Genomic DNA, 13,561 nt, shown 5'->3' on the forward strand with positions numbered 1-13,561 from the left:
TACCGAGAGTGCCTTTATGCCTTGTTTGGAGCGATTTCCATAAGGAAAATGTCAAGGCTACTGGGCCGTATTATATCGGCCATGACGGTATTGTTCTCAGTGGTAACGTAAAATGCATTTGAGCAGTTTTTGTGAACCAACTGTTCAGCTTGCATATCTTTATGCTTGAGGAACCTAATTTCTTTGTGTTATGATATTTTAACTCTATTTTAAGTAAAACACCACAATGAGATCGGATCGGAATGAACATCCTGTCGATTTTAAATAACCTTTTTGTAAGGGAAAATTATATTAATCGCAAGAACATAATTCCTCAGCTGATGAGGCTTTTGTTCAATTATTTTATTTAAAAAACAATTTATTAAATTCACCTTCCACAGAGAGTGCTGAGTTATGAAGCACGGCATCCATTCCATATCATTATAAGGGGATGTTAAACCATTAATCTCTCTGCAGTTGCGGACATAATGATATATCCTCTCGAAAACTTGAACCTTTTATCGAGTATGACGTAATATGAAGTCACCGGAAGTACATCATACACGTGACGTGTAATCGCTGCAGCCGGTACAGTACGAGACAGTGCGGTAGATCTCATTAGACGACAGTACAGTACAGGGGTCTCTTTTCTCATTGCTTCATCCCTGCCCCACCCCATCCCATCTTCCTCCCACTGTCCACTCAGCTCTTCCCGTCCCTGTTCATACTCCGGATCAAATCGAGCCATGAGCGATTCGGACCAGAACTCGAGTTCCTCTCGGCCTCCTCCTCCCGCAACGGTTCGGTCTCATTTGGGACGATCACTCTCACTTCCTTTACATTGCAACCTGGTTCATGAGCGATTGTACTAACACCAGGTGTTTGTAACAAGGATCTGCATCCTCAGCTAGTTTAGCAATTCAATTCTTCATTAATTCGTTAAACATCGATTTTTCGTTAGTTCTCACACTGTGGGGAGTGTGGGGGTGAGGGGTGGGTTGTTTATTAAGCTTCAGACACATATAAACCCTTTACTCACACGCCAATCATAAATTCATTCGTCTTGTTTTGGAAGCTAAGAATGTGCTGGTCTCGTCTATTTTATTATTTATATCCAATCGCATGTAACCCGCCTTCAGCACTGCTCAGGTTATGACACCACCAAGTTGCACCTGCGAATGAAATGTCGAAAGAAATATATGTATTCCTTCATTCACACTCTGTACATTTGCACATTTAGGGAGAATGAATAAAACACGGTGTGGACTCGTCACTTGGATTTCTTCCTTCCACAGTTTAAATAAGTTAAACTAGGAGAGTGCATTTCACCATTTATTTGGTTAGTAGTAGCAACAGGTGTGTGTATGTTGTGCAAAGTAACTTGTGTTGTTTCGTATACAGTCTATGGCTGCTGGTTGCATTATTTTTCTGGAAGCGCGTTTGTGCCGCTGATGCAGTGCCCCAATTACCAGTGAGCCAAGTTACTAGTGAGCTGGTACTCAAGGTTACCAGTGAGCCAAGTTACCAGTGAGCTGGTACTCAAGGTTACCAGTGAGCCTCAATTTGCCGACCTCGGAAGGATGACAGGCTGAGTCAACCCCCCCCCCCCCCCCCCCCCCCAGGCATTAATTCAACGATCGACCGGGATTATGAACTCTGGATCCGAGGATCTCAAGCCAGCACCCTAACCGTTAAGCCAACGCCAGGCTACCTCCTGAGTAATAAATAGTGATTTAGGCATATTTATGCTTTTAGCTTTTTTTTTTTTTTTTTTTTTTTTTTTTTTTGTATACAAGATCGAGGCTCGTGAAAGAGCGAACATTTATCACACAGAAAGACAAACAGACACATAAAACAAATAACATCGGGAGCGGTAGACAAGATGGGGAGAGAGGGGGAAGGACACAAACACAACATTTGAGAGCAGGGACCGAGAGACATGGAGACATCGAGAGATCTGTGGGAGGGAGAGGGCTTTGGGGGGGGAGGCATGTGAAGGGGGGGGGTGGGAGAGGTATAAACATATGGACACTGCCAGGATTTCCAGGAAATAAGTTGGAATTTCAAACAAGGTGGATCTGGGGTGAATTAGTGGGGGTAGAAAAGATCAAGGTTATGGATGGGGGAAGATAAGAGATGGTGGTGAACAGCTGTTTTAAAGACCTGGAGGGAGGAGAGGGATTGAAGGGAGTGTGGGAGTTTGTTCCACAGGCGGGAGAAAAGAGGAATGAAAGAGTGAAGGTGAGCAGAGAGCCGAGATTTCGGCAGTTTAACCATCAGAGGGTTGCTGGCAGATCTTGTGCGACCTGTAGGAATATTTGGGGGACAGAGCACAGAGAGAGCTGGGGGAGCAAGGCCGGAGAGGAGTCGGTAGAAGACAGAAAGACCACCTACCTGCCTGCGGTGAGTGAGTGAAAGGCCCTCAGAGATAGCTTCATCGCGGGAGATTCCAATGATTTTGAAAGCTTTGGATTCAACAGCGTGAAGCCGAGCCAGGTGTGAGGCAGGAGCACCAGCCCATAGGGGAGAACAGTATTCCATTGAGCTGCGGATGAAAGCCTTGTATGTGGTGAGGAGCTCAGGTGTGCCGAGGAAGGACTTCGCACGACGGAGGATGCCCAGTCGGCGACTGGCTTTGGAGGCCAGCTTGGAAATGTGGTTTTCCCAAGAAAGATCATGGCAGATAGTGAGACCCAAAAGCTTGAGTGACAGAACTTCTTGGAGAGGATTGTTGAGAAAGTAGATGGGAGGGTTGTCCAGTCGATCTTTTCGGAGAGACATAGTAAGAGAGTGAGATTTGGCAGGATTGAAAGACATGTTCCACTTGTTTGACCAGTCTGTGATTTTGTCCAGGTCTTCAGAGAGTGAGGAGGCTGCAGACTGCCGATCTGAGGGAAGAGGAATGGAGCGGCAGAGAGTGGAGTCATCAGCAAAGAGATAGAGAGGATTTTCCAGAGAGTCAGAGAGATCATTGATAAAGACCAGAAAAAGCACAGGGCCCAGCACACTTCCTTGGGGAACTCCAGCCTGAACAGGAAGGGGAGATGAGAGAAATCCATTCAGGGCCACACGTTGACTACGACCAGAGAGGAAGTCCGCAAGCCATGCATGGAGATTTCCATGGATACCATAGGAGGAGAGTTTGGTGAGCAGAGCTGGGTGCCAGACCGTATCAAAGGCCCTTGATATGTCAAGGGAGACAGCTCTGATTTCCTGTTTGGCATTGAGGACCTCCATCCATTGTTGAGACAGCAGAAGCAGCATGTCCAGAGTAGAGTGACCTGGTCTGAAACCAAATTGATGATCAGAGATCAAGCCATTGGAGAAGAGGAAAGATTTCATATCCGAAGCAATGATGGATTCCATGACTTTGCTGATAATTGGGAGCAGGCTGATTGGTCTGTAGTTGCAAGGATCTGTTTTTGCACCTTTTTTGTGTAAAGCGGTAATGTTAGCTGATTTCCAGGATGCTGGCAGATGACCTTGAGCAAAAGATAGGGTGAAAAGAACAGAGAGAGGGTGAGATAGAGCGGCAGAGCAGGATTTTAGGACCCGTGGGCTGATGCCGTCTGGTCCAGTTGCAGAATCAGAGTCGAGGTTTGACAAAAACTCCTCCACCTTGTCAGGAGAGAAGGACACAGAGTCCAGGAGCAGTTGGGTTCGACTGGGAAAGGTGGGAACAGAGAGAGATGGGTTTGGGACTAAGGATTTCGAGGCGAACACAGAGTTGAGGCATTCGGCTTTGTCACGTGCGATGTCAACTGTGTGGCCATTTGAGGTAAGGGAGGGGATGGAGGGGGAACAAACACCAGAAACGGATTTGACCAGACGCCACCAGGATTTGGAGGAAGGAGACAGGTTTGAGAGTTCATTCTTGAGTGAGGAGAGATAGTGCTTCCTGGCACTCCTGAGGGTAGACACACACTTGTTCCGAGCTTGGTGGAAGGAACTGAGATTTCCTTCAGTTGGATTAGCCTTCCAAGAGGCAAAGGCAAGTTGTTTCAGGGCAACTGCCTCACCACAAGATTCAGTGTACCATGGACGGGAGGAAGGGTAAGACAATTGAAGGCGAGATGGGATAAATCTGTGCATGAGAGAGATCAGTTTGCTTTGGAAGAATTCCCAGGAAGAATTGATGTCAGAGGCAGTGGAGATGGGAGACCAATCCAGACGATTGATGGCTGCTTGAAGACCGTCCCAGTCGGCCTGAGTGAAATGCCAGACTCGTCGACGCTGAGGAGGCTCTCTGAGAATGGCCAGAGAGATGTCCACTTTGACAAGCACATGATCAGAAGAACCGATTGGAGCAGAAGAAGAGCAGCAGACATTAGCAGGGAAGTTTGTCATAACCAAGTCTAGAAGAGAAGATACTCCATTGGCTGAGATCCGGGTCGGGAAATTGACAGATTGTGTCAATCCCAGTGAGTCACAGAAGTCCTTTGCAGAGGTGCCATGACTAGTGAGAGAGGAACCCACACCCAACCAGGTGGCATGATGACAGTTGAAGTCACCACATATGAGGAAGAGAGAGTTGGGATGAGTGGATAGAAGTTGGTCCATGTTGTCAGACAGTGAAATGTAGATGGAGTCATCACTGTTTGGGGGACGGTACAGAACACATATGAACAAAAGGTGGGAGCGGAGAGGAAGCCGTAACCAGAGGTACTCCTGCGGGTGAGGAGGAATGAGAGCAGTGCAAGGAGAGTGAGGAAGAGAGTTTTTGACAAAGATAGCCACCCCACCACCAGGCCGAGGCTCAGGTCTATCATACCGGAGGAGGGAGTAACCAGGAAGAGATATTAAGGAATCAGCTTTTGCTTTTGACTTTATTTAATACAATCAACCGTTTTGTCCACGTTTGGCATTTAGGGACAAATTACAAAACATTGTGATTAATGGTTAATAAATGATTATATATATTTATACAATGAACATTCATCATGCTTCTTGTTACCAAACACGAGTTTATGAAAAATTATGTAATTACAAAAATACCTTCACATTGAACTTCTCACTCAAAACACTAAGTAATGGCAATACTGTATTGATTATGTAAGTCTGGTGTTGGCCTAACGTTTGGGATGACTGGCTTAAGATCTTAGGGTCTTGAGTTTGAGCCGCTGTTGTGCCGCTGAAATAACAACTGGTGGGTTGACTCTTTTTCTTCTTTTTTTTTTGTATACATAATCGAGGCTCGTGAAAGAGCTAACATTTATCACACAAACAAATCAAACAGACAAACAAACAAAGTATATAAAAAGGGGAGCGGTAGACAAGATGGGGAGAGAAGGGGAAGCACATAAACACAACATTTGTGAGGGACATCGGGAATGTGTGGGAGAGGGCTTGGGGGGAGGCGGCGTGGAAATGGGGGGGGAGGGGGTGGGAGAAGTATAAACACAAGGACACCAAGGACTTCCAGGAAAGAAGTTGGTATTTCAAAAAAGAGGATTTGGGGTGAAATTAGCGGGGGTAGAAAAGATCAAGGTTTTGGATGGGGGAAGATAAGAGATGGTGGTGAACAGCTGTTTTAAAGACCTGGAGTGAGGAGTGGGATTGAAGGGAGTGGGGGAGTTTGTTCCAGAGGCGGGAGAAAAGAGGAATGAAAGAGTGAAGGTGAGCAGAGAGTCTTGATTTTGGCAGTTTAACCATAAGAGGGTTGCAGGCAGATCTTGTGCGACCTTTAGGAATATTTGGGGGACAGAGCCCAGAGAGACCAGTAATATTACCAGTAAGCTGGAGGAGCAAGGCAGGAGAGGAGTCGGTAGAAGATGGAAAGACCACCAACCTGCCTGCGGTGAGTAAGTGAAAGGCCCTCGGAGGTAGCTTCATCATGGGAGATTCTTCAGAGATTGACAAAATGATTACCAGCTTACTGGTAATATTTTATTATTTTTTATTTGGTAACAGGTGCTGCATCAGCGGCGTACCCGCTCCCAGAAAATTGATGCAGCCAGCAGTCATCGGCTGCATACCAATTACCGAATAATAATAATAATTGATTATGTAAATGTTTGAACACATCTACGGCTAGTGAGTGTTGAAATTGACTTGCACAATCTTAAGGATTCCCATGCATTTTCACAGACCACAGATATATTTTGTAAAAATACAAATCTAATTGGGTACATGTACAGACTATCAGTAATGATATTGTTTGATTACTAGAAAGAGTACCCTCGTGGGAAAAGCTAGCATAGGATCCCCCTTCCCTCTCTCCTCCCTCCCACACTATCTCTTTACCCCACTCCCCTGTCTCTCACCCACTTCCCTCTCCCTCCCATGTCTCCCCTTCCTATCCCCTATCTCCACTCTTTTCCCCACTCATCTTCACCCGTGTTCAAACGCAAACGTTCAAACGGGGTTTTCAAGCAAGTAAATCGATTATTACCTTTCCAATGGTATTTAATAAGTGAAGGTACAGAGCAGGAGTTGGAGTTCAAAACCGCAAACAGACAGTTTGGAAGCGAAATACATTGCCAATGAAAGAAGATGTTGTACTGTGAGGACATACAAATAAACACTCCGCTGGGACCCGTATCAATAACAGCCACAAGATGGACGGCAACCTTATGCACTTTTGGCACTTCTTTATTAATAAACAACTGATTAATAAAGAGATGCTTAATAAAAGAGTATTGGAGTTTTTTTTACTTTTTATACATCACCAAGGCTCGTGGAAGAGCAAGAACACAGAATAGACAATGATGTTGACACAAAAAGTAGAATCCGAATCCCAAAAAATCGCTACTGGTGGCTCTAGCCGGTAATAAAATAATTTCAAAATATGGTGTAAAATAAAATAAAATAATCATGTATTTCAATTTTTAATAAACCTATAAAATACCATCATGATGGGTGCACAAAACTGAACAAAACACAGAGGATTATACACAAAGTTATGGATTACGTCCGATTAATTATTTGCAAAAAGAGAATGGGAAACGGGAACGGGCTTCAGGCGTAAATGTGAAATGCACAAACATACGGTGTATAAGCACAGCTTCGATTGCTTCAGAAATAATTAAAACTATATATAACGTGGGCGATGTATAAGCAAAGCCACATTAGCTTCCACTAAAAAAACATGCGAGCGGTGCAGAGGCACAGAACGCTGGCTTGATTGCTTGAGTCGATGCCTCAAAAAAATAATTCGGGTTATGTAATGAAGCCAAAACATTGCTATTGCTTATGTGCAATTGTGCATATATAATACATCATGTTTGTATAGCTTGGATTGTTTCCAATTCCACTGGGCCATAATAAAGGAAATATCTTATAGACCAGTAGGCTTGAGGCGTAAGCCCTACACAAACTGTGTGCTTCAGAACGCCTGTGATGTCGATGGGATAGGCAACCTTTTGACATTTGATGATGCTTTTAGTAGTCGCTGTTGGTCTTTTTACAGTGTAGCCCACAGGGAAAAGCCATCTATAACAGTGTTTGTCTGTATGTATGTTCCTCGAAACGTACACCGATCAGAGTTGAGGATCTGGTCACATGACTGGTGATGTGATGTCATTACGGCGGTATGACCGCTGACTCCACACACCGCCATTTTGATTCCTATTCCGTTCAGGCCAGACATATCGTCGAACCTGTCATCCATCACAATCTGCATGCTCTACCTTTACATTTTTCATTCAGTGTAAAACACAAACACATGAAACGCATGAAGTAAAACACGTTAAAATAAGGATATTTTATAACACTCGATTGTTATCGTGGCTGTGGTTGTTGTTGTTGTTTGTGGGTTCCTTCTGTGTAGTTTTTTATATATTTTACTATTGGTTCACAAAATATCACAACTGTATATATATAATTCTGTGCCCCCCCACATCCCACCCTCCCCCCCCCCCCCCCCAGATCATATATAGAATTAAAGCTTTGATTAAGAGCTCTTCAAACATTGAAGCATTTCTTATGACTGCCTCCAACCACCCTAAGCCTGGTGTTGGCTTTACGGTAAGGTTGGAGGGCTTGGGATCCCAGGGTTCTGAGTTCGTATCCCGGTCAGCTGTTGAATTAACACCAGGTGGGGTTGACTCAGCCTTTCATCCTTACGAGGTTGGCAAAATGAGTACCAACTCACTGGGTCCTCTCAAGAAGGTTGGTGGCAGGATTTGCACTCCGGTCGCGGTAAAACACCTCATTCCGTAACACACACAGTGGTGTCGTGTCGGGATGGTGCTGAGGTCACTTTGATAGTGTTGACTAACTGACCAACATATAGAATAAACCAGTGTCTCAATCCAATCTCTTCACTTCCATGGTGACAGACAGCTTAGAGACATAGAGTACTTCAAAATAATTTAATACTTACATTATTTGTTAGCTGGTATCTCCACCCAGGTCATTCTGTCCTCTTCACCTAAACCTAAAGTATCGAACAAGCCCAGCTATGCCGCTATTAGACTTTCGGTCTTGTTTACACTGAAGAGAAAAGTCAAAGGGAGCTCATGGCGATTGTGAGTAGAACATAAAATTATTTTTCGAGCAGTTTTACCTCACGTCCCACAGAGCGTATTATTAGCTCACTGGAACGAAGTTTAGGAGAGCTTATGCAATGGCACATCGTCCGTCAGTCTGGAAACACTTGAAACTTCTTCTCTGAAACCGATGATAGGATTGTGACCAAATTTGGCACAAATGATATTTGTTATGTTGTGACTAAAGTTTGTTCACAGCATTAAAAAAAAATCGGGGTATAAGGGGGTCTACCAGTGGTCGAAGTGGATCCAGGTTTGACCCCCCCCCCCCCCCCCCAAAAAATAGGAATTTGCTTTTTCCTCTGAAACTACAAACATTATTTCGATGAAACTTGACCACAACCTTCACCACCCGTGATATACCAAAGTTTGTTTACGGCATTAAAAAATCGGCCCTCAGGGGGTTTATGGGAGAGGGGGGTTGCCCCCCAAAATAGGCTTTTTTTTTTTTTTTGTATACAAGATCGAGGCTTGTGTAAGAGCTAACATTAATCACACAAAAACGAACGGACACATAAAAAAAAACATGTAATAAAGGGAGTGGGAGACAAGATTGGGAGAGAGAGAGGGAAGCACAGAAGTACAACAGGAGAGAACAGGGACATCTGTGGGAGGGAGAGGGCTTGGGGGGAGGAGGCATGGGAAGGGGGGGGGGGGGGGAGTTGGGAGATGTATAAAACACATGGACACTGCTAGGACTTCAAGGTAAGAAGTCGGTATTTCAAAAAAGTTGATCTGGGGTGAAATTAACAGGGGTAGAAAAGATCAAGGTTTTGGATTGGGGAAGACAAGAGATGGTCGTGAACAGCTGTTTTAAAGACCTGGAGGGAGGAGTGGGATTGAAGAGAGTGAGGGAGTTTGTTCCAGAGGTGGGAGAAAAGAGGAATGAAAGAGTGAAGGTGAGCAGAGTCTTGATTTTGGCAGTTTCACAAGAAGAGGGTTGCTGGCAGATCTTGTGCGACCTGGAGGAATATTTGGGGGACAGAGCACAGACAGAGCTGGGGGAGCTCGGCCGGAGAGGAGTCGGTAGAAGACAGGAAGTCCACCAACCTGCCTGCGGTGAGTGAGTGAAAGGCCCTTGGAGTTAGCTTCATCGCGGAAGATTCCAATGATGCTTAAAGCTTTGGTTTCAACAGCGTGAAGCCGAGCTAGGTGTGAGGCAGGAGCACCAGCCCAGAGGGGATAACAGTATTCCATTGAGCTGTGGATGAAAGCCTTGTATGTGGTGAGGGGCTCAAGTGTGCCAAGGAAGGACTTCGCACGACGGAGGATGCCCAGTCGGTGACTGGCTTTATAGGCCAGCTTGGAAATGTGGTTTTCCCAGGAAAGATCATGGCAGATAGTGAGACGCAAAAGCTTGAGTGACAGAACTTTTTGGAGAGGATTGATGAGAAAGTAGATGGGGGTGTGGGGGGGGAGAGGAGTTGTCCAGTCTGTCTTTTTGGAGAGACGTAGTTAGAGTGTGAGATTTCTCAGGATTGAAAGACATGTTCCACTTGTTTGAACCAGTCTGTGATTTTGTCCAGGTCTGCAGAGAGTGAGGAGGCTGCCGACTGCTGAACTGGGGGATGAAGTATGGAGCGGCAGAGAGTGGAGTCATCAGCAAAGATATAGAGAGGGTTTTCCAGAGAGTCGGAGAGATCATTGATGAAGACCAGAAAAAGCACAGGACCCAGAACACTGCCTTGGGGAACTCCAGCCTGAACAGGAAGGGGGAGATGAGAGAAATCCGTTCAGGGCCACACGTTGACTATGACCAGAGAGGAAGTCCACAAGCCATGTGTGGAGATTTCCATGGATACCATAGGAGGAGAGTTTGGTGAGCAGAGCGGGGTGCCAGACCGTATCGAAGGCAGGTGATATGTCAAGGGAGACGGCTCTGATTTCCTGTTTGGCAGTGAGGACCTCCATCCATATTGAGACAGCAAAAGCAGCATGTCCAGAGCAGAATGACCTGGTCTGAATCCAAATTGATGATCCGAGATCAAGCCATTGGCGAAGAGGAAGGTTCTGATATCCGAAGCAATGATGGATTCCATGACTTTTCTGATAATTGGTAGCAGGCTGATTGGTCTGTTGTTGCAAGGATCTATTTTTGCACCTTTTTTGTGTAAAGCGGTAATGTTGGCTGATTTCCAAGCTGATGGCAGATGACCTTGAACAAAAGAGAGGGTGAAGAGAACAGAGAGGGTGTGAAAAAGCGGCAGAGCAGGATTTTAGGACCCGTGGGCTGATGACGTCGGGTCCAGTTGCAGAATCAGAGTCGAGGTTTGACAGAAACTTCTCCACCTTGTCAGGAGAGAAGAACACAGAGTCCATGAACAGCTGGGTACGACTAGGTACGGTGGGTACACAGAGAGATGGGTTTGGGACACAATATTTTGAGGCAAACACGGAGTTGAGGCATTCAGCTTTTTCACGTGCGGTTTCAGCTGTGTAGCCATTTGAGGTAAGGGAGGGGATGGAAGGGGAAACAAACACCAGAAACAGATTTCACCAGACGCCACCGCCCACCAGGATTTGGAAGAGGGAGACAGGTTTGAGAGTTCAGTCTCTAGAGTAGAGAGATAGTGTTTCCTGCCTCTCCTGAGTGTAGACACACACTTGTTCTGTGCTTTGTGAAAGGAAGTGAGATTGCCTTTTGTTGGATTTGCCTTCCAGGAGGCGAAGGCGAGTTGTTTCAGGGCAATTGCCTCACCACAAAATTCCGTGTACCATGGACACGTATGACAAGAAGGGTATGACAACTGAAGACAAGATGGGATAAATCTGTGCATGAGAGAGAGCAATTTACTTTGGGAGAATTCCCAGGATGAGTTGATGTCAGAGGCAGTAGAGATGGGAGACCAGTCCAGATGATCGATGGCTGCTTTGAAGACCGTGCCAGTTGGCTTGAGTGAAATGCCAGACTCGTCGATGCTGAGGAGGCTCTCTGAGAATGGCCAGAGAGATGTCCACTTTAATAACCATATGGTCAGATGAACTGATTGGAGCAGAAGAATAGCAGCAGACATTTGCAGGGAAGTTTGTCATAATCAAGTCTAGAAGAGAAGATGCTCCGTTGACTGAGATCCGGTTTGGGAAATTGACAGATTGTGTCAGTCCCAGTTGGTCGCAGAAGTCCTTTGCTGAGGTGCCATGGCTGGTGTGCGAGGTACCCACACCCAGACAGCTGGCATGATGACAGTTTAAATTACCACATATGAGGAAGAGAGAGTTGGGATGAGTCGATAGAAGTTGGTCCATGTTATCAGACAGCGAGATGTAGCTGGAGTCATCACTGTTTGGTGGGCGGTGCAACACACATATGAACAAAAGGTGGGAGCGAAGGGGAGGCCGTAGCCAGAGGTACTCCTGGGGGTGAGGTGGAGAGAGGGCAGTGCAGGGAGAGTGAGGAATAGAGTTTTTGATAAAGATAGCAACCCCACCTCCAGAACGAGGCTCAGGTCTATCATAACAGAGGAGGGAGTAACCGCGGAGAGATATATTAAGGAATCAGAGACATCTTGAAGGAGAAAAGTTTCTGTTCAGCAGATTAAGTCTGGTTTGTCAGAATCGACCTGTATGGAGAGATCAGTCAGATTTGAGCGAAGGCCCCGGATGTTTGATGTCCACACCTTTAAGGAAGGGGGAGCATCGGATACAGGACAGGGAGGGTAGGGTAAGATGAGGGAGAGGATGAGGAGGTAGGGAGAGCTGTTGATAGTGTCAGAGATTTCAGAAGAGCAAGGAGAAAGGGGAAGATGAGGAGGACAAAAGGTTTGATGGTGATTGGATGAGGTACTGATGAGGTGAGGTGTTGTTTGAGGGGGGGGAAGAGCACGGAAGAGGGTTGGAGGAGATGTAGGTAAGAGTTGGAAGGGAGAGGAAGTGGGGAGGAGAACGCTTTGAGGAGGAGGGGTGAGAGCTGTGAATTGGAGAAAAATGGAGGGTGGGGAGATTTGAAGGGGAGGGGTGAATTTAGGAGGGGAGAGGTAAGGGGGGAGTTTGGGAGGGGAGGGGTGAGAGGGGAGATTTGAAGACGAAGGGTTATGGGGCAGTTCAGGAGGGGAGGGGTGAAGGGAGAGATTTGAAAGGGAGGTGTGATGGGGGAGTTTAGGAGGGGCGGGGTGAGTTTGCATTTTAGAAAGTGTTGGACGATTAATGGAAAATGAACATTTATTGCAAAATGAGTTTCTTGTGATTTTCAAGTCAGAGATCCGTTTGAAAACGTTGGAGGAGGGGTGGAATGCAGGTTAGTTTAGGGAATGTAGAAAGGCAGAACTGTCAGATTGAATTTTTATTTGAAGTGAAGAGATTTGGTGAGCAAAGACAACCTTTTAAAGAAAAAGAAGAAAAGTGTGTTGTGATATACAACAAAATACAACACTTAAGGGGGGAAAGTTTAAACATTTTAAAACTAAACCATGAAAACTATCTGGGGAAATTCCCTAAATGAGGGCATTAAGGCTTCCTAAGTTGGATTAAGGATTCCAGGACAGGTTTAGAGCAGGAACAGAAGAATCGGAGATTAACAGCCAGGAGAGCAGAGAACGAAGGAACGGGAGGTGTATAAGCAATTTTGTTGGTACGGGAGGGAGGGTCCTACTTTTTAAATTATTTGTTAATATTTTTTTGAAGGTTAGGTGAAAGTGGATCAGAGGAAGACGGAGAAAGTTGAAGGGGTATGGTGAAAGCTAAAATTGGAAAGGTGTTGCCTGGAGAGGATTGAATTATGAAGGAAGGAGAGAAAAAATACTGGTGGCGTGAAACACGTGGTTACGATTGGTGGAGAGGAAGCCACTGGGAGAGAAGGAAATTATGATTAAAAAAAAAAAAAAATTGGGAAGGATGGAAATATGTCTGAAAAGACAGACAAAGGAAAAAGCAATACAGTGAGTGAGAGAACGAAAGTAAATGCACAACAAAAGGACGCTGAGGAGACAGGAAAGCCTCGAGGAACAAGGCCTGAAAACGCGGCAGGAACAACTGACTATTATACACAGGTATGCACGATTTACACCGAGATATTACTAGAAACACACAGTCGACAGAAACACAGTAAAATAAAAATACAGGTTTCACAAAAATACAATCGGAAAAATAGTTTACTT

General features: G+C 45.5%; 1 protein-coding gene across 4 annotated transcripts in view; it reads left to right on the forward strand.

Annotated features, from left to right (window-relative positions):
• The first annotated feature begins 513 nt into the window (after positions 1–513).
• The window catches only part of LOC137430259 (transformer-2 protein homolog beta), a 29,724-nt gene continuing 16,676 nt past the window's right edge, over positions 514–13,561 (forward strand). The window contains exons 1-2 of one of the 4 annotated variants that reach the window (XM_078780473.1): positions 514–567; positions 686–779. In XM_078780473.1, coding sequence (XP_078636599.1) covers positions 726–779 — 54 coding nt within the window. In that variant the 5' untranslated portion in view covers positions 514–567; positions 686–725. Of the gene's footprint in view, positions 858–13,561 lie in introns of all 4 variants that reach the window. The other 3 variants (XM_078780476.1, XM_078780475.1, XM_078780472.1) reach the window with 3 other exon arrangements.

Source organism: Myxine glutinosa, chromosome 6, assembly GCF_964187855.1.
Source record: "Myxine glutinosa chromosome 6, kmMyxGlut1.1, whole genome shotgun sequence".
NCBI lineage: Eukaryota > Metazoa > Chordata > Myxini > Myxiniformes > Myxinidae > Myxine > Myxine glutinosa.